The sequence below is a fragment of the Dama dama genome, chromosome 20 (assembly GCF_033118175.1).
Source record: "Dama dama isolate Ldn47 chromosome 20, ASM3311817v1, whole genome shotgun sequence".
NCBI lineage: Eukaryota > Metazoa > Chordata > Mammalia > Artiodactyla > Cervidae > Dama > Dama dama.
This window is the reverse complement of record NC_083700.1, coordinates 2,256,085-2,279,925: the sequence shown is the minus strand read 5'-3', so window position 1 is coordinate 2,279,925 and position 23,841 is coordinate 2,256,085. Positions and strand designations below refer to the sequence as shown.

The 23,841-nt window shown below is 43.4% G+C and overlaps 1 protein-coding gene across 1 annotated transcript in view; it reads left to right on the top strand.

Moving 5' to 3' along the window:
* ILDR2 (immunoglobulin like domain containing receptor 2) overlaps window positions 1-23,841 on the top strand; it is a 59,379-nt gene that overhangs the window by 21,897 nt on the left and 13,641 nt on the right. The window contains exons 4-5 of the mRNA XM_061121770.1: window positions 20,436-20,582; window positions 21,627-21,803. Coding sequence (XP_060977753.1) covers window positions 20,436-20,582; window positions 21,627-21,803 — 324 coding nt within the window. The remainder of the gene's footprint in view (window positions 1-20,435; window positions 20,583-21,626; window positions 21,804-23,841) is intronic.

Here is a 23,841-nt window from a genome sequence, read left to right as displayed (position 1 = left end):
AAAGGAATAAATCAGAGGCAAAGTTAAGAAGAATTTGTTTTTTTCATTATACTCACAAAGGTGAAGTTGGAAAAGTTAATGGAGCAAGGTTATGAAGTGTCTTATATGTCACACTAAGAACTTTGTGTTCCATCTGAAGACTTTGGGGAGCCAGTGAAGAAGCCACCACAGAGCAATGAAATTAGATTTCAGGATCAGAATAAAAGTAGCAGGGTAGACAATACATTAGAGAGGAGCACTACAACAGAGGGATCAGTTATGGGGTACTGCAGCAGCATGCGTGAAAGGGCATGAGATTCTGAACCAGAGTAATGAACTGAGAACAGACAGCATGGAAACATTTCTGAGAGGGAAGTGATGGATTCTGAGAGAGAGGAATGAGTCAAAAGGACACCATGATTTATAGTTAACTGGGTAGCCAACTGTTCTGTCAACCAAGAGAGAGGCTACGGATTGGAAACCAGGTTAGAGAGGCAGGAGAATGAGTTTGGTTCTTAATACATGGAGTGTGAGATGTCTTGATGACAATTAGAAATACGGTCTGGAATTCAGTGGAAAAACAGGGATTAGAGATAATAGATTTGAGAGTCATGAATGATAGTCACAACCATGAAAGAATAGATGAGTCACCCAAAAAGATTATAGAAAGTGAAAAGGGCCAAGGACAGAACCTTATCAGTCTTATATTCTGGTTTGACTTCATGTGAGTGGTGACATTGGTACTGCGTGTATATTTGTCTTAATTTCCCTTACAACACTGGACCCTTCTCAGTAGCACTGGAACATGAGCTCTTCAATGGCCAGGACCAGTTCTCATTCATCTATTTGCACTGGTTTGCAGAGTTTCTAGAATAAAGAAGTTTAAGTGAATGTTTTTTTAAATGATAAATGGGCAGAATCTGTAACTAATACTTACTTTCTACGTCTTAAATATTAGTCAATGCTGCGTATATATTTGTTGACTTATGAAGTGTTAATACAATAAATGTTTACAGTCTCAAGTGAGATATAACATCGTTTAATCTCATTGGTCATGATTCTTTATCTAGGTATTTAAATTTTTCCTAGTGACAGAACCATCAGGAAATATGGTTGAAGCCACAATACTACACAACCTGTCTATATTACAAAGCTATAGAATGCTCCCTGGCATCAATCATGTTTTCAAAAATGTAACTGCTGCTTTAGGTAATGGTTTTTACTTGTCCCAGATTTGCTTTAGTGCTTCATTTCATTTCTCAGTGAAACGGCCTATAATCATTAACCTAGGCCCTCACTTCAAAGACAGAGTTGTCCTTGTCTGCACTGCGTCCTCCCCACTGAGTATGACCTACCTTCTCTCCCCATACATCTGAGCCATCTACGAATTGCTGCTGATGCTTCTTTCAGAGGTTCAGAAATATCCAAAGATGTGATTTAGAGAAATGCGAGGATAACTGCTGATTCACCATTAAACTCAAACACTATACTGAACACTTTGTTATCTTTTTGATGATTCAGAAGGTAGAGTCATTCTGAAGAAATGCACGTGGTGTTTAGGGTGCCTTGAGATGATAGTGACAGGTACCTTAGAAATATTTAGATATGTTTCGGATCATAGGGCCATACCAGCAGACAGTTACAGAAGGTGGAAGTGTCCAGAAAATCTGCCACCCTGAGATTAGACATTGGTCTAGGATCAGGAACAATCTGTTTATAACCTGGAACCATGCCACTGTTAGGATAGGAATAAAGTCCCCCTGGGCAGCTCCAGCTGGCAGGAAAAGGACTTCACCATTCAGGAAGCCTCAAGTAGGGAAGTTGCTATTTTAAAATCTAAAGGCAGCTCACCTTGTTCTTACTTCTTTCTATGCACAATGTAAGGGCCTGACCCCTTCTTTCTGATGTCTCATGTGATAGCTTGTTTTTTAAGGGCCAAAATAAAAAAGGAGGGAAAGGGCCCCAGTAAAAATATGGCGCAATGAACACTTGTGCCTCTGGACTGAGAAAAGAATAACAATACCTGAGCCTGTTTTATGAGCATGTTTCAACATGGAACAGGTTCTCTTGCCTGGGTTATCAGGATAAACAAGATGGCTTTAGCGTCCTTTCTATAATTTTGACTTTATCTAAAATACCCACAAATCGCAGAATTAATTCTCTATCTAGGGCGATGCCCAAATACTGCTGTCCTGTTTTGTTTAATACTGCTTCTGTTTTAGGGAAAGTGATACCTCTTTGTTATAAAAACCAAACAAAACAGAAAACACAAGAGAAGAAAATATCTTTTAAAAAATTCACCACCCAGAGCTAACTATTGTGTTCTTCAGAACTCTTTTAATTGCAAGGCATAGATTCTCAAACTGTCTTAGGGGAACTTTTTGGCTTGCTGCTGCTGCTGCTGCTAAGTCACTTCAGTCGTGTCCGACTCTGTGCGACCCCATAGATGGCAGCCCACCAGGCTCCCGTCCCTGGGATTCTCCAGGCAAGAATACTGGAGTGGGTTGCCATTTCCTTCTCCAGTGCATGAAAGTGAAGAGTGAAAGTGAAGTCGCTCAGTCGTGTCTGACTCTCTGCAACCCCATGGACTGTAGCCTGCCAGGCTCTTCCATCCATGAGATTTTCCAGGCAAGAGTACTGGAGTGGGTTGCTGTTTCTTTCTCCATGGGATCTTCCTGACCCAGGGATCAAACCTGGGTCTCCAGCACTGTAGGCAGACTCTTTACCATAACCAGTAATTCCAAGGGTGTTCCTAACTTCAAGCCTGGCTGAGTTCCAGTGTCCAGATTATGTTTTAAATATCTCCATCTCCTCTGTGTTAGACTCATTCTCCAGCAGGCTGTCTCCAAATGTGACCCCTAGCAGATCGTTAATACCTTTGATCTCAACTGCCTCTGTCCATAGTGTAGCCAAAGTCCTATTGTTGGGGGTGGGCTGTGCATTCTGAGAGGAATATAGGGTACCACCAGCCCCAAATGAACCATATGAATTGAAGGGAAAAGGAGTAGCTGAGTAGCTTCATAAAGAGAAATGGACATTTGTTTCCAAATGAAGAAGAAAAGAATGCCAGGCGGGCAAAAACACACACTGTTAATATTTTGTGGAATTCACCAATTTCTGCTTCTTTTTAGACCAAATGCAATGCTATTCCAGGAGGCTAGAAATAGGCTTGCTCCCAGCAGGTCCTTGTGAGTAGGCGCTCAGTTGGAATTGATTCTTCCCTGTGAAGGTAATGCAGCAGAATTACCTATGTTTTCCTGTCATGCTTCTATTTTTCCTTCCATCTCCTCCTGTGATTTATCCTGAAGTACAGTACATATTACCTCGACAAGAGGTGGAGAAACAGGCATGCATTAAATTTTTAAAAAATCAAATTATTCACAGTACTATGCCTGAAATTGTTATTCTGGTCTAAAATCAACTTTTTGGCCTACTAGCATTAAAAAGCCATTAAGAACATAATGAGAAATCAGGGAATTCTAGGGAGGGACATCTCAGAACTAGTGATCCACTTTAGGGATTTTTGATAGGAGTCTGTTTCTATAGCTGTGCAGAAATACTCAGGCACTCACCCGTCTGTCTGCGCTGCCTCAATTTGAATCCCGTTGTACTTCCCCCCCTCCCCCATTAGTTCTGGCTGTTTAGAAAGATTACCTGTTGCCAAGACTCCCCCTCCCCCTTCTCTTCCTCGCTGCCAGCCCGTGCTGCTAACCAAGGAGATTTGCCGATTAGAAGGGCTTCAGCTCAGAGAGTTCCCATGGCAACAGACTCCTCAGAGGTCTTTGTTGCCTGCTAAAACTTTGATCTCTGAGAGTGGCTGCTGCTGTTTCTCTCTAAGATTTACAAACAGAGGAAGAGGAGAAAAGAATTGGAGGAGAAGAAAAGTTTACTCCTGGCCAAAAGGAGAGAAGGAATTAATTACAGCCACGCTCTAGCCATAAATCTGGAGGTTACTCCTCTGGAACATCTTCCATTTGGGCCGTTCCTACATTTTCATTTGTAGACTCGATTATATTTCAGCTATCTTGGTTTCAAATGAAAAACTTAAAGTGGAGTTGATTCCTCTTGGAAGGTGGACCTATCCTATCCATCTTCAGATTTCCAGAAGAGTCGAGATAACTGCTCCGGCTGCCATGAAAGCGGACACACAGAACTAATATCGGGAGAGAGCTTTTTAGGACCCAGATCCACTGGCTTTTCTCCCAGCCCTCTCTCTTAATTCTGGCCTACTCTGTCCGGAGCTTACCTACATGCCTCTGTTGATCTTGGTTTTGAGAAGAACCAGAGTAATATGTTGAAGGAGTGGAGAAGAAGGAAGAGGCAGAAAAATCAGCCAGGCGTCAATAAGAAGTTGATTCTGTTTAATGGCTGTCAGTGAGCCTTCTACCATCTGAGGAGTGGAGTGGGGTTTGTGGTTGCTCCAGCGACTGGGGTTCATGCATTTCACTCTTTGCAAGAAGCCTCTGATGGCCTTCACACCTCTCTACTGCGCAAGCACCACCTTGTTCTTTGATGAGCATCATGGAATGGAGTCAGTTTTGCTTCAAGTGTGACTTGTATTTGCATTATGATTTAACTTTGAACCAGTCTTTTTTGCATACTATGTCCCTAACACAGGGAGGATACAAAATAAATAAAAGGCACTGTTCTGTCCCTATATAAATTACCGTCTTTTGATAAAGATAAGTATTATATTTCTGAGGCAATGAGAGAACAATACAAGAAAAGTTAAAAGGTGTATTGATATTAAATATCTAGGCTACTGATTCACAAGAGGGGCCACTTTTGCCCCCCAGAAGATATTTGGCAATATTTGGAAACATTTTGGTCATCACAGCTTGTGGGATGCTATGGCATCTAGCGGGTGGAAACCAAGGAGAGTGCTGAATATCCCACAATGCACAGAACAGTCCTCCCACCTCCAACAAAGGCTTATCTGTCCCCACATGTGAATAGTGCTAAGGTTGCAAAACCCTGATCTTGATCAAAGATCAATCTGGATACTGGATATGGTCCACTGTGAAGAGCATGGGCTTTGAGGAGGTCACATTTATGTGGATTCAGTGCAGCCATGTAACCTTTAATAACTAAATGTTGATGAGTCATGGTTTCCTTATCTGTAAAAATGAGGGAGGAAAAACAAAAGTTAACATGGACAAACCTATGTGAGGATTAAATAGCACAGAACACAAACTCAGTTAAATGTCAGCTCGGGGCTTCCCTGGTGGCTCAGCAGTGAAGAATCCGCCTGCAATGCAGGAGACTTGGGTTGGGAAGTTTGATCCTTGGGTTGGGAAGATCCCCTGGAGAAGGAAATGGCTATTCACTCTCCAGGATTCTTGCCTGGGAAAGCCCATGGACGGAAGAGCCTGGCAGGCTACAGACGGGGGTCACCAAAGAGGTGGACACAACTGATGACTAAACAGCAACAGCAAGATGTCAGTTTCCTTCTCCTACTTCTTCCCGTCCCCCACGTCTCATTTGCAGTGTGGCACCCCCTCTGAGGGAACACTCTAGGGAATTCTGTGCTCCGGACTTGTCCTAGAGAGCCGATTTTCCTTTAGCCTGTTCCGTAGGCAGAGGCTTTTAATGAGCCATCTGAATTGGCGATCCTGTTACTAATAGGTTCATGTTTTTCCTGATGACATCTGTGCGGCCCTGTGCAGTGGTGACCCTAATCAGCCCCGTGGGAATCTTCCTGCTAGTGGGTTTCAGGGTGTTCTGTCCCAGCATGCAATCTTTTGGTTGCTAGTTTTGGTGGCTGTTGAAAGCCCCTGTTTGTCAGTTAAATACAGTGTTTGCTATCTGACCTACATACAAGGATTAGGTCATACAAGCCACTCGATGAAGGCTGGAAGGGTTTGGGGAACGCCTAAGACTTGGATTAGGATCTGGATGGACTTGGAAAGACCTTAGATAGGGCAACCTTATAATTTCTTGTCCAAATTAAGATACTCTTGAGAGTAAAAAGGGGAGACTTTAAGTAACTAATATCGAGACAACAGACATACAGGTGTGATGATCATCCCACCTTTAGACATGATCACCAGGAAGGTTTTTTTTTTTTCCTTTCTTTTTTGATTATAGAGAACAGAAGAGCCAGAGGAGCTGGGAGCAAATTAGTTTCAGCTCACCTTCACCTGCTGACCCCAGGATGTTAGCAGGCATTCTAATTAGGGAGCCTATGGATGTGCACCAGCTTCCCTGGCAGCTCCTGCCAATGCAGGAGACCCTGGGTCGGGAAGATCCCCTGGAGAAGGGGATGACAACTCACTCCAGTATTCCTGCCTGGAGAATTCCATGGATGGAGGAGCCTGGTGGGCTACAGTCATGCGGTCGCCAAGAGTCTGACGCCACTGAGCAACTAACACTTTCGCTTTTACAGGACTGTGTACGTCTCCATCCATTTAGTAGAAGCAAGCAAAGAGGTGGTGGTTTGCGGTGCTACTTGTTCACTGAAAAATGTGTGCGAAGATTTCTGAAGGGTAAAGGACGTTTAGGCCCTTCACTGCCCTGGGTTGTTAAGAGAACAAACGAAGTCTGGAAGGCACTCATTGCCCTCCCCTCACCCACAGCCACCGGCCCGAGCTGTGGCTGCTGTCCCCTCCCCCCGTCTTCCGTCGAAGCCTTGATCCCGCCTCACTATTTTTGCTTCACTTGTTGCTCATCACTGTGGGAGGAAGCTGGGCCTTCAATCAGCGCGCATTCCTGGAGCCCGCGGTTGCTGTGGTTACCGGGCGGGAGCCGGAGCAGCTGGGGCAGCTCGCCTGGCGCATTGTAGTCGGGGCTCCCGGCGGCGGCGGGCGCGCTGAGCTGGTGCGCGGGAGGGCGGGGACCGGGCCGGCAGAGGGGAGGCTCTGGGGGCCCGCGGGGGGTGGGCGCCGCCGAAAATCGGCTCAGCTCTGGAAAGAAAGAATGGCAGCCCTTGGAAGTCGGTCAGGAGACAGTGATGGCATTTTTCTCCAAAGCCAGCTGCTGCTATTGGAGCGTGCCGCTTTTCGTTCACGACGGGATAGTGCCTCTGAGTTTGCTCTGGGAGATGCCCCATGCTCAAGCCCCTCACACTGAGAGGAGGCTGGCCATGGAGGCGAGGGCAGAGCTCTGACCACCCAAGGCCTATCACGTTGTGTGCCCCTGCGGTCAGCCTCGGACATCCTGGGCTGTTTTGCTTAAGGAACCTAGCCATGTTGGTACCTTCGCGTCTGTCCTGGTCTGATGGATGGAGCACAGTGAGCTCAGGAAATCACAGTGGGCACCAAGAAACTCAGTTTCCTTCTTCCATTAAATCCCACCCTCCTCGATGTCCTTTTGGAGTCAAATCTACCTGTCTTCAGCATTTTTTCGTCTCATGCCAAGTTGAGCATGTTATATTACTAATAATACCTTTGCATCTGTTCACTCTAAGACTAGGGAGTTGGATCCCTATAGCACTTTGCAAAGACAGTGCTTCACAGTCATTTTTACTATTACTTTTAGTAGTTTGTAGCAGCACAGTGAATACCTTTTAATTAGCTCACACTGTGTTATGTATTCAGTAATTATTTTCTGGTCACAACTTTAAAAGGTGTTGAATTGTTAACCATCTCCAACCCAAAAATTATACTTGAGTTATGTAAGTAGAGCAATAATGCCACAAACACAGATTTCTGCATTTCTCATTGCAAAGACTAGAAATGCTTCACATCTCTAACATTTCTAAATTTAGAATAAGCAAAGCTTGAGGCGGAGTGAGATATTGGGAAAAATGCAAGAATACTGGTGAGTAGACTCAGGTTCTACTCCTGGTTTGATTATTAGTCAGCTATGTGACTTGGGGTAAGATTTTTAAGCTCCCTGAACCTCAGGTTCTTGAAAAGGTGAAATGGATTATGGATTAGATGACCTCTGAAATCCTTTCTAGCAATACAGTCTGATTCTAGAATTCTGTGTGACTAGAAGTCAGTGCCTTAGGCTAAGCTTACAACCACTGCCAAAAAGCCTGAAGCATTTATTAACAGTTAATTGCAGATGGTCTAATATTAGTCATTTTGTGGAGAGAATTCAGTGTCAGAATTACTCCCTATAATTTGAAGTGAACTAAAATGAAAGGGACACAAAAAGAAAAAATACACACATGAAATGCTTACATAGTTTAAAAATACATATAAATGAGAAGCTATGTCCACATTTGTGATGCATAATCATAAACTGTATATATTGAATGCATGGTTGCCATGGGAATATAGAATAAAAACAGATGTGTGTGCCCTTGGGAAATTTCCAATTTGGGGGGATTCCAAATAGTCATAGAAACAACTTTAAACTTTAAAGGACCAGAGAGAAACATCTGATCTTCTCAGAGACTTAGGAGAGAAACATTCTGGAGGGTTAGGAGCTGAGACAATAGGGGTGGATATAGTACATCACTGAAAAGGGATCCAGGGAATCTTAGGAAAACTTGGAAATATGATGAACCCCAGATGTGCACTAAGCAGAAGGGGAAAGGAGGGAACCTCAAGGATCTGGGGAAGAAAAACATTCTAGATTATCTTGAACAGAAGGTTCATTTTATAATATATTGGGAAACCCAAGCAGGACTCCAAGTTAGTACATTTCAGAGAAATGGATGGAGGTATCTATGTTGTCAGCAGTTTTGGCATCACATGGATGAAAGGAAGTACTGTTTTCCCTTTTCATAAGTTCCAGTGCATAACATAATGTGTCTTATTATTACTTATTAATGTGTCTTATAATTACTTAATCAAGTAATTAAGTAGCAGATCTAAAAATCTGAAAACAAGTTTGTCCTACATCTAGAACTTCTGTACCTTCCATTGTACTTCAAAGGCTTAGAACAGAACTTGGATTTAAGTTTTAAGACTAGAGACAAAAACCAATTTGGGGAGCATATTGAATCTCTCTGTAATAATTGCCTTGAAAATACCTTAGCCTGGTGGCTTCCAACTTGTAAGGCTGGGGTAGGGTGGTGCTTCACTTCCCTGAGATGGCAAGATGGCATTTGGGGATATTTCAGTGACCTGAAGATCTTCCTGACATTGACCCCTGAGTTCAGGACTGCTAAATATTCTCCAGTACATAGCATAGTGCTGAATGAATGGGCAGTTCCTTCAGATTCTCTTTATGAACCCATTTCCATCTGGGATGGATAAAAGGCACTATGGTGAGCAGTAAATCAGAAGTCTAGCATAGAAAACTGGGGATTTGCTGCTGGGAGAACGTCAAGGTCCTAATGGGTAAGGTGTCTCCTGGTGCCAGGCTCTTAGGGATGCCGCACAGACACAGTCCCTGCCCCAGAGAGGTTTCCATCCTGCTAGTGGAGAAACCTGTAAAGGAATCACTGCAGCCAAGATGTGTTCCCATGAAGGTGTGTACAGTGGTCATCAGGTGCATGGAGGAGGATGTACCCTCTCAGAGCAGTATTCTTAGAGGACTGTCAGAACATATTTCAGAGTTTTGTAGACTGTGTGTGGTATGGATTTGAGAGAAGCAGAAGTTCATTAGCTAGTTATCTTAGTAAAGAAGGTAAGTACGTCCTGCATTGAGGACCTGACCAGCCAAGAAAAAGGGATTAGAACCTTGGGGAGATGTTACCAGGACATGGTCTGTTGTAAATATACAAAAATAATGCCATGGGTAGGAGAAGAGTGGGAAACCAGGCAAGGATTGTGTCTTTGAGGGAAGGCCTCATGACTAGCGGGAACCTGATGTCAAAAATGCCCCCCAAAAGCTGATGAAAACATGGAATTTGGCAGGAAGATAGTCCTTTGACCTTGGTAAGTCATATGGCACAGAAGCAGATAAGCAAAGCTGAGTTCTTAACCTCTCACTGTTGGACAAGCTGCGTGGGCAAGTGTGTGACTTTCAAGCATAGGGATCGTGTCTTCTTCTCTGTGTCTCCACCTGGCACAATACACATTTCTTTATTGATTGAATGAATGAATTGGAGACATTCCAAAACTGAGCTTGTTCTCAGGAATATGTACCAAGAGTTTAGTTGGGGATAACGTCAAGCTGTCAGTGGCAGAAAACAGCTGAAATGGGAAATTATACAGTTAAAATCTGTAAGTTATTTTATTCACAATGATTGTTTTCTGCCCTCATCATTCAGCCCAAAATATGTGACTGTTTTGGGCTGTGAGGTTTCTGATGGTATGGTGTGGTATGAGACTGGCACATGGATATGTGCATTACAAACTATCAGTATGCTTGATTCATTTGGTCTATTCATGTGGAAGTGTCTTTAAAATAATGGATTCTGCAAGGTTAAGGGAAAACTGAGTGCTTACATGAAAACTATTTTCTACTCATAACTTGAGCTGGGTTTGAAAAGAGTAAAGGTGGCCTTCTATTTGCCGGGTCTGTTCTCTGTCCTTTTCTTAGACATTAAAGTAACTTCTAATTGCCACTCTTTAACTGAATCCTAGAAGAATGACAGTGATTCACAAGTGTTAGTAAAGTGCGGTGGAAATCTGGAATGTATTTACTGCAGTTGTTCGGACTCTCAAAGATCAAACCTTCATTGGATGTGATAGGATAGAAGAGAATGGGAAGAAAAGTTAAAGCATTTCTAACTGACAACAGCATTTCTTAGAAATTGTTAAGCAAGAAGCTGAAAGCAAAATGACTTTCAGAAATATAGGATTTCAGTATTAATCCACTTTTTAAAATGCCTTTAGCTCCGGGAAAATATAGGTCATGGTATAAAAGCCAGAGAGCTTTTCTCTCTCTCCCCCTCTTCTCCCTACTGTTGACATACCATGGTGGTATTACCAGCTATCCCCAAACTCCTACTATGTTCTGAATTTTGAAGACATTTAATTTTTCCCACTTTACTGCCAAATTCTGTCACTGACACCACCCTGGGGCTAACACTGCATGGGTGCATTATGGGACGGCTTTATCGTCTTCTGAAACTTCAGCTTTTGGCTGTTGCTTCAGGGAGAATGAGAAGCCCGATGCATGTCTCTCTGTTGGAGTGACAAGTTTTGTGAACCTCCTGTCCATATTTCTTATTGTAAGTTTTTTTAATTACACATATAAAAAGTCTAAAAAATGAAAGCCCCTTCATTGTTCTTCCATGATGCCCATTCCAGCTCCCCAGAAATAAGGGCTAACAATTCGGTGTGTCAAACTGTTGCTTTCAGATTTCAATTTGAACTTAGTGCCTAGAGCTTATATTCACTAACATTCTGTGTGTAGAAGTAGTGTCAGAACACCATTAAGATGTTGTTTTAAACAGTCTCTGGGGAAACCCAGCTTTTGTGTTTTATCCCTCATAATTATATCTGTGTTGATAGCTCAGTTGGTAAAGAATCTGCCTGCAATGCAGGAGACCCCAGTTCCATTCCTGGGTCAGGAAGATGCACTGGAGAAGGGATAGGCTACCCACTCCAGTATTCTTGGGCTTCCCTTGTAGCTCAGCTGGTAAAGAATCCGCCTGCAATGTGGGAGACCTGGGTTCGATCCCTGGGTTTGGGAAGAAATCCTGGAGAAGGGAAAGGCTACCCACTCCAGTAGTCTGGCCTGGGGAATTCCATGGACTTTGTAGTCCATGGGGTCGCAAAGAGTTGGACACATCAGAGTGGCTTTCACTTTCACTTTCGTATATATCCCTCAGTGATTGCAAGCACATGATCTCTAGGTTTTATAGCCCCCAAACATATTTTGTATGTCTTGCCCAGTGATTTTTAACAATCTATGAATCAGTTGCCAACATCTGAAAATCAGGATTTTTACGTAAAAATCTGAGGTCTGGCTAATCTTGAAAAATAGGAAGACTTGCAACCTTGAAGACACATCTCTGTGAGGTAACAATTGTCTAGAGGTGGGCAGGAGCGGCCCCTACAGACATGATATGCTGTATGCCATACCCTTAACTGCTGTTGGTTGTATTACAGAAGGGCATCTGCACTTGTTTGCATTACCTACTGGTCCATATAAATGTACAGAGTTGAGTTTGCAACTCTAATCACTAAGTATCAGATTTGAGAGCAGAGAATGTTATGGATAGGGTGACCATATAAATAAGTGTCCAAATTAGAAGACTTTGAAATTAAAAAGGGGTGTTCTTAATAATTATACCAGGCATAAACCAGGACTATCCTAGACAAACCAAGATGTATGGTCTCCCTATATATGGATCTCTTCCTTCAACTACTTCATTTGACTAATGAGAAAACTGGATCCTAGAAAGAGGAAGGAATTTGCCTGTTAACCGTCAGCAAGTAAACTCATGGCAAAGTTGCCTTCATTACCCTGATTCCCAGTCCCCTGCTTTCTCCAGTAGAACATGCTCTATATAATAGGTGTGAGCACCATAGCCTCCTTCAATTTTTTATAGTTAATGATTTTATATTTATAGTTAATGATTATCACGTGGCTAATTTTCTGTGAAAAATTGTATACAAATCAATAGCTTGTATCATTGGTAACATTTCTATTATGAATGTAATTAATGATTTGGGCTACAGCACATAAAAGGATGTTTAAAACATTGGTAGGCTTGAGAACTAGAGAGTAAACACAATAAATGTCTCATTTTACTAGATACAATAAGAGATATATTTAGAAGTGCTAATTGTGCATATTAAAAAAAAAACAAAACTCTTAAGTAAGTACCTGATAACTGTCTTGATAAAAAGCAAAGTATATTGACTTTTTGATCATTGGCTATCGCCTGGTAATTAATACTAATTATTCCTTTAAGAGATGTCTAAGATCCTAAATTCCCAAATCCTTGACCACCTGTCTATTACCTTGTTGATTTCCAAGAAATATTTGTCCACAGAACACTCCATATGAGACCAATGGATGCTCTTAATCACTTGCTTGGACTTTAGCCCCGTATCTGTGTCTCTCATAGGGAACTGGACTGGACCACATGTAAACTTTACGGTTACCTCTCAGCCTTCCATGAAGGCTGAGGCCAAAGGCTAGTCAGAGAACTCTCCTTCAAGATGCCATTTTCCAGTGACCTACTTGGCCCCAACTTGTCTTTCCAAGAGACCTTGCAAGCAGCAGACTGCTCTTACCATGTCAGCTGCACAAGAAGGAAACCCTTCTTGCCAAAACCTAAAGCAGAGCTAACCTAGGGGCCCACTCTGTGCTTCATTTTCCTTGTAATGCACTCTGGTCCTGACTAACTTTTCAAATGTGGGACCATGCAGGAGACATGGCCAGGATACATTTCACTACACTGGCCTTGTACAGTTGAGGAGAGCCAAGAAAAATAAAGTGAGCAGAGTCTTCTCACCTGACTCCCTTACACCTTACCTCTGCTACAACATCTTCCTCTAGTCCTGGAAGAGCTCCTCTTTTCTTTGACTTTTGTCAGAGCTGCTTTTCTGTGGAGTGATTTGATAGAGGAGAGGATCAGTGACCAGCTATGTCCTTTAGACTCAAAATATAAGCCACATACATGGGTAACTTTTTCTTTAACACACCTCAACAGGAAAAGTTGTCTTCTAAGCGAGCCAAAGAGACCAGACGCCTGGAGTTGTGCTTTGTAATAGTGATGTGTGGTCACTGAGCCTTTGAAGCCTTAATATTTTGGCTACATTGATAGAAGTGAAAATATTATGAAGCTAATTTTCATCTTTTTAAAAATTTAAACAACATACCTTTTTATTTACAACAAAGCCAATTGAAAGAGCTACAAAAGGAAATCTTTCAAACAAAACACAAATTTACCGAGATAGAACTTATTTTCAGCAAACATATTTTTCTATAATATAACTGTTTACAAAGTTTTTCATATGAATTGTTTCATCCCTCCTCCCCTAGAACTGTGTGTACAGTATGCAATCCTTTCCCTAAATGATGGGGGGTAGAGTGGATAGAATGTACAGATGCATACATACAGGATGCTTCTATAGGCATGAGACATCTCTAAAAGGATTCACAGAAACTCATAACAATGGTCACCTCTAGAGATGCGTCCTGAGAAGCTGGGCTCAGAAGTGAGAAGCCTACTTGGCACTGCATGCCATTTTATACCTTTTAAATGTTGAATTCCATGAATACAGTTTTAATTTTAACAAAAATGGGATCATACTATACACTGTAGTATAATCTCTATGTTATATGATGTTACAAGCATCTTTCCTCAACATTCCATCATGTATAGATTCTACATCTTAGCTTTATGGCTCTAACAATTCTGTTAGTAAAGATATAACAACTATGTGTCCTCCCACCAAACTAGTCTAATCATTTGAATTCTCACTGGCAATTCCATCAGGCTTCCTTCAATATATCCTGAATTATATACTTACTTTGTGCTGGGCCCTGGTGGCTGAGATGGTGAAGAATCTGACTGCAGTGCCGGAGACCCAGGTTCAATCTTTGGGTTAGGAAGATTCCCCTGGAGAAGATAATGGCCGTCCACTACAGTATTATTGCCTGGAGAATTCCATGGACAGAGGAGCCTGATGGGCTATAGTTCATGGAGACACAGATTGATACACAACTGAGCAACTAACGCTTTAACCTTTCACTTTGTGCCAGGCACTATATTATATATATACATGTATACATATATATATAATATATAATAAATGTACCACTCATTGAGTCCTATCAACAATTCTATGAGGCAGGTATCATGAATATGCCCATTTTATAAAATTTAAAACACAAAACTGAGGCTTAGAAAGATTAAATAACTTGTCTAAGGTCATAAGGTCACATATTCTAAAATCCATGCTCTTTTAACTTCTTTTCATCCTAGATTGAACCCATTCAACCTAGGAGAGACAAGTCTCTGAGACTGAGTTTGTTCGTTCCTTAATTGATCTCAAAGCAGCAGCGTTGCTTGCATACATTTTTATGTGGTCTCAACAGTGAGGAAAAGAATGGTGAACCGGGCACTCCACCACACAAGATAAGTCCACAACACTAATAATCCTTCTCTGCCATAGCTGATGAAAATTATGCATAGCACATTTTACTTTACAAATTACAAAAGTCTCTAAAGTTTATGTGCTTGTGAAAAACATATCGAACAGTCCATTCAGTTAATACACAAACAGTAATTACAATATTAAAAATTTTAAAACATACCTATGTACAAAGTTGGGGCTTCCCAGGTGGCACTAGTGATAAATAGCCAACCTCATGGCAGGTTTGATCCCTGGATCAGGAAGATCTCCTGGAAAAGGGAATGGAAACCCACCCCAGGATTCTTGCCTGGAGAATTCCAAGGACAGAGGAGCCTGGCAGGCTACACTCCACAGAGTCTCAAAGAGTTGGACACAACTGAAGTGACTTAGTATGCACCCGTGTACAAAGTTAGTTGTTCTATCAGTAGGGTCAATGATCCATGTAGGGTTGCCAGTTAAGACACCTTTTTTTCCCCCAACTGCCACAGATTACTCACCAATGAAACTGTGAGATGTATCAGTTCAGTTCAGTCACTCAGTCATGTCCAGCTCTTTGCGACCCCATGGACTGCAGCACGCCAGGCTTCCCTGTCCATCACTAACTCCTGGAGCTTGCTCAAACTCATGTCCATCGAGTCGGTGACACCATCCAACCATCTCATCCTCTGTCGTCCCCTTCTCCTCCTGCCTTCAATCTTTCCCAGCATCAGGGTCTTTTCCAGTGAGTCAGTTCTTTGCATCAGGTGACCAAAGTACTAGAGTTTCAGCTTCAGCATCAGTCCTTCCAATGAATATGTAGGACTGATTTCCTTTAGAATGGACTAGTTGGATCTCCTTGCAGTCCAATGGACTCTCAGGAGTCTCTCCAACACCACAGATACTTTTCCTTTATGGAAGAGATAAGCATTTTTTCAACTTTATGATCAGTGTATGTTTGTGTTAGTGGCTCAGTCATGTCTGACTCTTTGCAACCACATGGACTGTAGCCTGCTAGGCTCCTCTGTCCATGGGATTTTCCAGGCAAGAATGCTGGGGTAGATTGTCATTTCCTCCTCCAGGGCATCTTCCCAACCCAGTAATCAAAGTTGGGTCTCCTGCATTGGCAGGCAGACTCTTTACCATTTGAGTCACCAGGGAAGCCAGTAGCAGTTACCAAATCAACTGGGGAGCTTTTAATCATAGCATTAATTGCATTTCTTAGAGCTTCATGAACCACCTCTCCAGCTTGTCTTGCTAGGGTTACTGCATAACCAATGCATTCGTGCCAAGGATCAGCCATCTCCTCTTGCAGGAGGACATGAGGCCGGGACCCCGGCAGGATCCAATGCTGGGGTCTTCCAGAGGGAGAACTAATTTCAACTTTAAGGGAAAAAAAAGCGCTATTTTAATGCTATTACCAGAAATGCTAAAATTGCCAGTTACTCACATTAATTTCTACTGGACAGAGCTATTCTATAGCATATGTCATGCCCATAAATGAAGTCAGATTCAGTTGCAGGCTTAAGAACCATAGTGACCTTTGCCGTCACAAGTCTGAAATGAGTAGAGTTTGCTAGTAGTTACCTAATAGAACTTGTTTATTCACAAGGCTGCATGTGATAGAACCTGGTAGGGGCACAAGTTCTATCATGGCCTTTACATTTACCTGGATATGAGAACATGGTGGAAGCATTCAGCCCTTCTTTCTGGATAAATCAGGCCAGTTTTTAAAAGACTGATCGCCTTCCCCACATCTCCCAGGGTGCTGTTTCTTGCACAGCTCTTTGCTTCCCAGAGTCCCGAGTCTGACAGCACCCAGAGGCTTCTGTGCCATGTCACGCAGAAGGCACTTGGTCCCACACCACACCAGCTGTGGGCGCCATATGGAAAAGCCGTCCCATATACACTGTACAGAGTGTTTCTGAGTCCAGAAGGAATGTGGAAGAATGTGTAATTGATCTAGCTGTATCTTTTCCTTCCCTTTGAAAATTTTAATCATTGACATATCTTTAGTCAATAAATAGAATCATGTAGGGAGATAATTCTGAGTCAAAACCAAATATGTACTTTTGTTTTTATATGGACATGGGGCTGTATATGGATGTATGAAGATGTAGGTTGACCATTTAGATACAGATGTGTTTGACTTTCCAATAAAATGTGTGGATGTATAGATGAATGGAGATTGTATGTGTCAAGCAGGATTTTTTGTATTTGAAGCAAAGATTTCCTCCTTCTATAATAGTTGGAAAGAAAGTTCTGTTTCTGCTTCTGCCTGGTTTAGGTGCAGATTTCTCCTAAATGGCTGCTAAGGATTGATGGAGAAGGTCATTGTCTTGACTGAGCCCAGCCTTGGGAATGTGCCTTTCATCACTCAAAGAGCAGGGATCAGTGGCCCCATGTAGGGATGGTACCAACTAAAGCCAGGTTTCAGGCTGTATTTGCCTTTGGAGTAACCGCTTTTCTTCTTTTCCTTCCACCTCTTCTAGGCAGAACAGGGCTGCTTGCTGATCTCTTGCCCAGTTTTGCTGTGGAGATTATGCCAGGTATTCAGTCATTTAACTCTGTATTTGCTTAATTTGCTACCCCTCCATCTGTCTTGCTTCTGCATTAGTTACTAATTGCTCCTTTAACTTATTTGCACATTTGTCTATATATGTCTGTGGTATTTTCCAGGATGAACTGAGCCCATTGGAAGAGTCTTGAAACTGTATTGCTTCTGTTACTAGGCCCTAAAAGAATAATGGTGATTAAAAATAGGCTGAGATGGGGCCCCAGTCCTTGTATGTCGGGTATGCAGGCCCTTTGACAGTCTCAGTATCTTAGTTGCGCCCAGTTGCTATAAGTATCTTTAATGGAGTTGTTATTTATCTGCATTCCTTGTTCCCTAAGTTTCATGTTTGAAAGTGAAAGTGAAAGTCGCTCAGTCATGTCCAAGTCTTTGCAACCCCATGGACTATAGAGTCCATGGAATTCTCTAGGCCAGAATACTGGAGTGGGTAGCCTTTTCCTTCTCCAGGGGATCTTCCCAACCCAGGGATCAAACCCAGGTCTCCTGCATTGCAGGCAGATTCTTTACCAGCTGAGCCACTGGGAAGCCCAAGAATACTGGAGTTGGGTAGCCTATCCCTTCTCCAGCGCATCTTCCCGACCCAGGTATCGAACTGGAATCTCCTGCATTGCAGGTGGATTCTTTACCAACTGAGCTATCAGGGAAGCCCAAGTTTAATATTTACCCATTCATTATTGTACAACCATGTTACTTGGAATTGCCTTTTATAACTTCACCAAAACATTTTTTCAAAACTTATGAAAGCTATGTACCCCTCCTACCTTGAAAAGTACACATTTACAGATCTATATTGCTTTCTATACAGTCTATATTGCTTTGTATATAATAACAAAGCAATTACAAAGCAATAACAAAGCAATTTAGGACTTTCTGACCTCCTAAATCCCTGAGGTCCACGGACCCTATGTGAAGGACACCTGCACCAAATGCACACCTCTGTCTTTTTCTGTAGCTTCTTTTGAACATATCAGCTAGACAAGCCAGCAATAGTTTGATGCTGCACTATAGCCCATCATGGAAGGAGCTCAGAGAGAAACAAGAATGAACTACGGGAGAGGACATATCCAAACACAGAAAGTAGAAAAGGGTGAGATTCAGTTTTGCTTTGGAGGGCTTCTGCCAAAGGGTTAAGAGCTGACTAATAATTGAGAGCAACAGAAAGATATAAAATAATCCTGGCGATTGTTTTAGACTTGATTCAAGTTTTAAGAAATATCCAGAGTCCTCACAATTGAGCTTCACTCTTCTGTGAAATCTTCAGATGCTTTCCCATTAGCGGGTTAACCCAAACACAGACATTCTTCTTACTGATGTTGATCCCAAGATCACAAATAGATATTTCTTTGTGATCCACCTTATCCAGAGTTCAGTCAATTTGTACTTATTTTTTCATCAGAAAAAAACCCACAGTGTTACACTGCATTGCTTCAAACTACATGTTGTATCTCCAAGTCCCAAGGAAAAGTTATTGTCTTTCTCATATCTGGTCCTGGTCCTCTGAATTTCCCTCCCTTCTGACTCCAAGAATCCTTTCATGGCTAACATTTTTTGTTTCTCCAGGGCAACCTGCCAGTCTTTAATCCTTGACTGCCTGACCCAAGTTGTAGCTACCATACCACACAGCTCTTCTAGTCCTCAGGGCCCATATCTATCTCAGGTCACATTGTGTTATTATGTTAGTGCAAAGGCAAGGCCAAAGCCTTCAACTATCTACTGTCCTCAGCAAGAAGCTCTTCCAGAACATTCTGGCCTTCTCACTTCCGCCCTGAAGAGAGGGTGACCTGGTTAATTTGAGTGTATTTCTATTGGGTGAGTGAAGAGGGACACTTAGGAAATCGAAGTTGTGTGTTTTCTCTGAGAAAATTATGTTCTAAGCAAAGGTCAAATAACTTTATCATTATCACAAAACCCTTTATCTAACCAAAATGTCATATTCTCAAGCTCTAAATGAATGTCCTATTTTGTTGAAGAAATATTTAATAATCAAAATTCAAACAAAATAATGTATACTTGAAATTGGTTGCAAAGGGGTTTTTGGTAGATGGTTTTCAATCAAAATGAATTGCTTTAATCTTTTGCTTTGAAAGGAAATCATGGCTCATTCCAGTCCATCCCAGGCCCCCAGCAGGACATTAGGTCTTATAGCCAAGTCCCAAAAGCATGACATCAAGTCACTCGAGGGCCACAGTCATTTTTATCTAAGCCAAATAGAATTTGTTTCCTTTCTCTTTATCTGTTGGATGGACAAATGAATTAAATTTATATTCAGTCTCTGGCAGAGCTGTGAAAATAGCTGATGTTAACAAACATGGTCAGATATACACATTAGCCTTGCTGGTCACACAGCCTGAACCACTGTAGTCCGTGGCTTTGCTGGCTACGTAGCGCGGTCAGCCTGCCTGTGATCAAACCATTCTTAGGGGACAGGGACAGCATTTCTCTATCAGAGCCTATGTCTCTAGTTTTTTCTAGGAAATGGTTTTAATCTCAGTTCGGATGCTGAGCACAGGAAAGGCGTCAAGAGGCAGTCAGCAGAGAAAGCAGATGGCTACATAAGGGACCTGGACCGCCTAGAGGTGTTCTGATTTAGACCACATAGACATGGAGAACTTTTTCTCAGGACTTACACTATTAAGGGATAAGATTAATTTGACTACAAAAGATACATATTCAGGGAAATCACCACTTTGTAGCTCAGCAAGCAAAGTCTCCTGTCCCCAGCCAGGAATTTCTCTGCTCTTGTCCCCTACCTATTCTGACACCAGTCAGTAAGGTAAGCCCTCTCCCTGGGAAGGGGTCCTGAAACTGCTCCTAGCGTTTTATAGTGGACATGATGTGTGCTCAGTATGACCTGGGTAACCGTCCCTGCCCTCCATGCCCCAGCCCAGCCCTGGGAGGGCCTGCACCTCTCAGAGTCAGAGCCCCTCCTGAGTCTGGGGGCTCTGTGTCCCGTTACACGCTCCCTCTCCCAGGGAGGCCCCAGCGGGGGCCGCCGCGAGTGCAGGTCTCTCTGTGCATCCCTGCAGAGTGGGTGTTTGTCGGCCTGGTGGTCCTGGGAGTCGTCCTGTCCTTCGTCCTGGTGGGGATCTGCTGGTGCCAGTGCTGTCCTCACAGCTGCTGCTGCTACGTCCGCTGCCCATGCTGCCCCGACTCCTGCTGCTGCCCTCGGGCCTGTGAGTAAGAAACGCCGCCTTCCACCAGACAGCTCTGTGCCCTGAGCGCCTCGTCCGCCACCTGTCCTTCCACCCCAGCACGCATCATCCCAGACTGCCCTCTGCTGGGAGCCCCTGACTTCCTGCGATGCCCATTCCCGTTTGTCTTCTCACACACAGGCACCTCTCCATGCCTCTGATCTACACTTATGTCCCTACATTTGGAGTTCTCTTAACACTACTGATGAAAGGAAGAGCAGGTTCAGGATGGTGAGGTTGTGGGGTAAGGCTTTTGCCCTTTCCTTGGGCATCCAAACTAGAGAACACTTTCCCTGGCCATGCCTCTCACGTGCAGAGAACTCTTCTTTTTACCAGCAGCATGTGCAAAGTACAGCCTTTGGGTCCCCTCCAGCCACAGAGGAGTCTTATTTACTCCTATGACAAAATGGTCCACAAAGGAACTCGTCCTCATTTGGGGGTTCACAATTTTACCTCCCTGGCAGCCCATATAGGCATGAAGTTTGGCACCCCTGCCGTAAACATCTTGAAGGAGAGAGACACAATATGTATCTTTAGTATCCTTAGGAACACTGTGGATTCTGTGAGGCATCAGGTTATCTGCTCTGCTTTTGAACTCAAAGAGCAGGGCCATGTGTCAGCGCATGGCTGGCTTCACCTCTCTAGAAGAGGTTTGGATCCTCTGGGCAGTCCGAGTGCTAGGCCTTCTACAGAGGCTGAGGCAGCCCACATTCAGGGTGGTTGAGTGGGCTGCTGCTGCCCCAGGGGAGGATGCTGTGACAGCTCCCAGCACCACTGAATTACTCAGTTGCCAGGTACCACTAAACACTATAATCCCTTATGTCACTGCTGGAGGAGTCCAAGAGAGTTGGGGAGCGTGCTTCCAATGAATCAAGTCAGGCCTAGTAGAACACACACATACATACGTGAGCCCGCGCCGGCACATACATCCAGGAGCTCCCTAAGCGCATCTTCAGGGATTCTTGATATGAGGGTTGTGGAGGGTGGAACGATGTAATCTCTCTTGCTCTTCATCTCCCTCCACAGTGTATGAAGCAGGGAAAGCAGCAAAGGCCGGGTACCCTCCCTCTGTCTCCGGTGTCCCTGGCCCTTACTCCATCCCCTCTGTCCCCTTGGGAGGAGCCCCCTCATCTGGCATCCTGATGGACAAGCCGCATCCACCTCCCCTGGCACCAAGTGACTCCACTGGAGGAAGCCACAGTGGTAAATGCAGTTCCAGACTGTTCTGCCCCCTGCTCCTGTTGGGCTTCCGCTCTGATTCCTTGCTGATAAGAACCGTCAGCTCAGTGGGCATCCAAACTGTCCACTGCTTCTGTGGACAATGAGTATCTCCATTCCGGAAATGGGATCCTGACAGCTGGATCAGATATCTCCTGAAATGCATGTCAAGCTTGCCAAGGGCTATAGGACATAGTTGCCCCTTGCTTTCTTCCTGGGCCCCACAATAACTAAAATCATAAGAAAGAGAGACAGTGTTGATCATTGTCTCTGAATGTTGATCCCTGAATGTTGATCATTCAGTTAATAAATAGTTATCTCTTCCAGGCCTAGTGCTCAGGACTTTACCGGGTCCTCTGAGGAACACCCAGAAGTGTAGGACATGGTTTGTCTAACCAGCAGTATGGCCCAGCCAGGCAAAGAGAATGGACCTTTCCTAGACAATTAGGTGCTACAGTATATGTACTGGGAGTTCAAAGAAGAAAGAGCTGGAATGCTTACAAAGTCTTCAGGGAGGAGGTGAGATTAGACCCGGGCTTAGAGGAGTGAGAAGGATTAGGAAAGCAGAGACACTCACAGGCCAACATAGTGGAAACCCAGAGCTAAAAGAACAGTGTGTGTGTTTGACCAGCTTGTTGGTCTGACTGGCAGACCATGGAAGAATATGGTGGAGCTAGACTAGGCAGGGCCTTGGAGCCCCTCCAGAAGAGCCTGGGTTGGTGCCATAGTAACTGAGAACCCCTGCAGCCAGGCTCCTGAGTGGCGAGGTGACATGCTGACAAAGTGCTGAGTAGGACAGAGGAGAACCAGAGACCTTGAGCCGAGGTGTGATTAATAGGTTTCAGGTGGGACATTATGATGCAGACAGAGGGAGCTGAGTGGTAAATCTGAGAGATACTTTGACAGAGCAAGCAATCGGATGTTGGAAATATTTAGGATGAGCCCAAGTTGTCTAGTGGTGTATATCCTAGACAGAGAAGAAATACCTGGTAAGGAGAGTTTATTTGGATGATGATTAGCGCCACTGAAGGCATGATAAATTTGTTGTTATAGGCAAGGGTAGAAGCGTATAGGGCCGTTAAAATGGAGCTTTCCTGGAGGCATCTGAACAGGACTATACAGAGAACTAACAGTCAGAACTGTGTACGGAATATATTTAGGAGGTGACTTTTAAATCCCTAGATGTAAATGAGCCACAGGGTTGGTGAAACAGAGGTTTCTCCCCTGGAGGGCTCTGGACAGACTTCAGTGGGAAGCGGGGGAGAATGTCTAGTTCGTTTAGTGACCTGTCAGTGCTCCACCATGGAAGGGGTGGGTATCCTCAGTGAGTAATTGGTACTTGTGTTTTTTCTCTCTCAGAAACTATTAGTAGAATTCTGATGTATGAGATCGGGAATGAGTCATAGACTGAGAAGTAAAAGTTAATCATCAAGGACACACAGGGCATTAGAGAAATAAAAACAATACAGTCCATTTTCCCAAAGGATGCAGAGGGCAAAAGAGGCATTAATAGGACTTGTCTCTGCCTTTTTCTCCCAATCTTCTTTCTCTTTCCTTCCCACCAGGACCCTTCCCCCTTAGTTTTTATTGAGTAGATTCTCTTAATAAAATGATTATTATTTATAGGATGGCAAATACTTCTCTCCTGTTTTCAACTTTTTTCCAGTTCCTGCTTGTTGCAGTTCAATCATTTTGACTCCATCCTGCCATGCTAACCAACTGTAGTTAGAAGTGGCTTAAAAAAAATAGGAAAAAAATATGAGTTCACATAGTGAGAAATTCCAAGGTAAGGTGGTTCTGGGGTTGGTTAATGGAAGAGTTCAAGTGGCATCACTGAGAGACCTGCTTCTTTCCATCTTTCGTTCAGCATCCTGAGTGCATCCTCTGTTCTCCTGGACTAGTTCCCCTCCAGATCCCATGATGACTGCCATAGTCTCAGATATTATATGCATTAAGAGATGGAAAAGATACGCTTCTTCCTTGCTTCTTTGCCCAAGAGGGAGGAAAGCTTTTCCATTAAGTC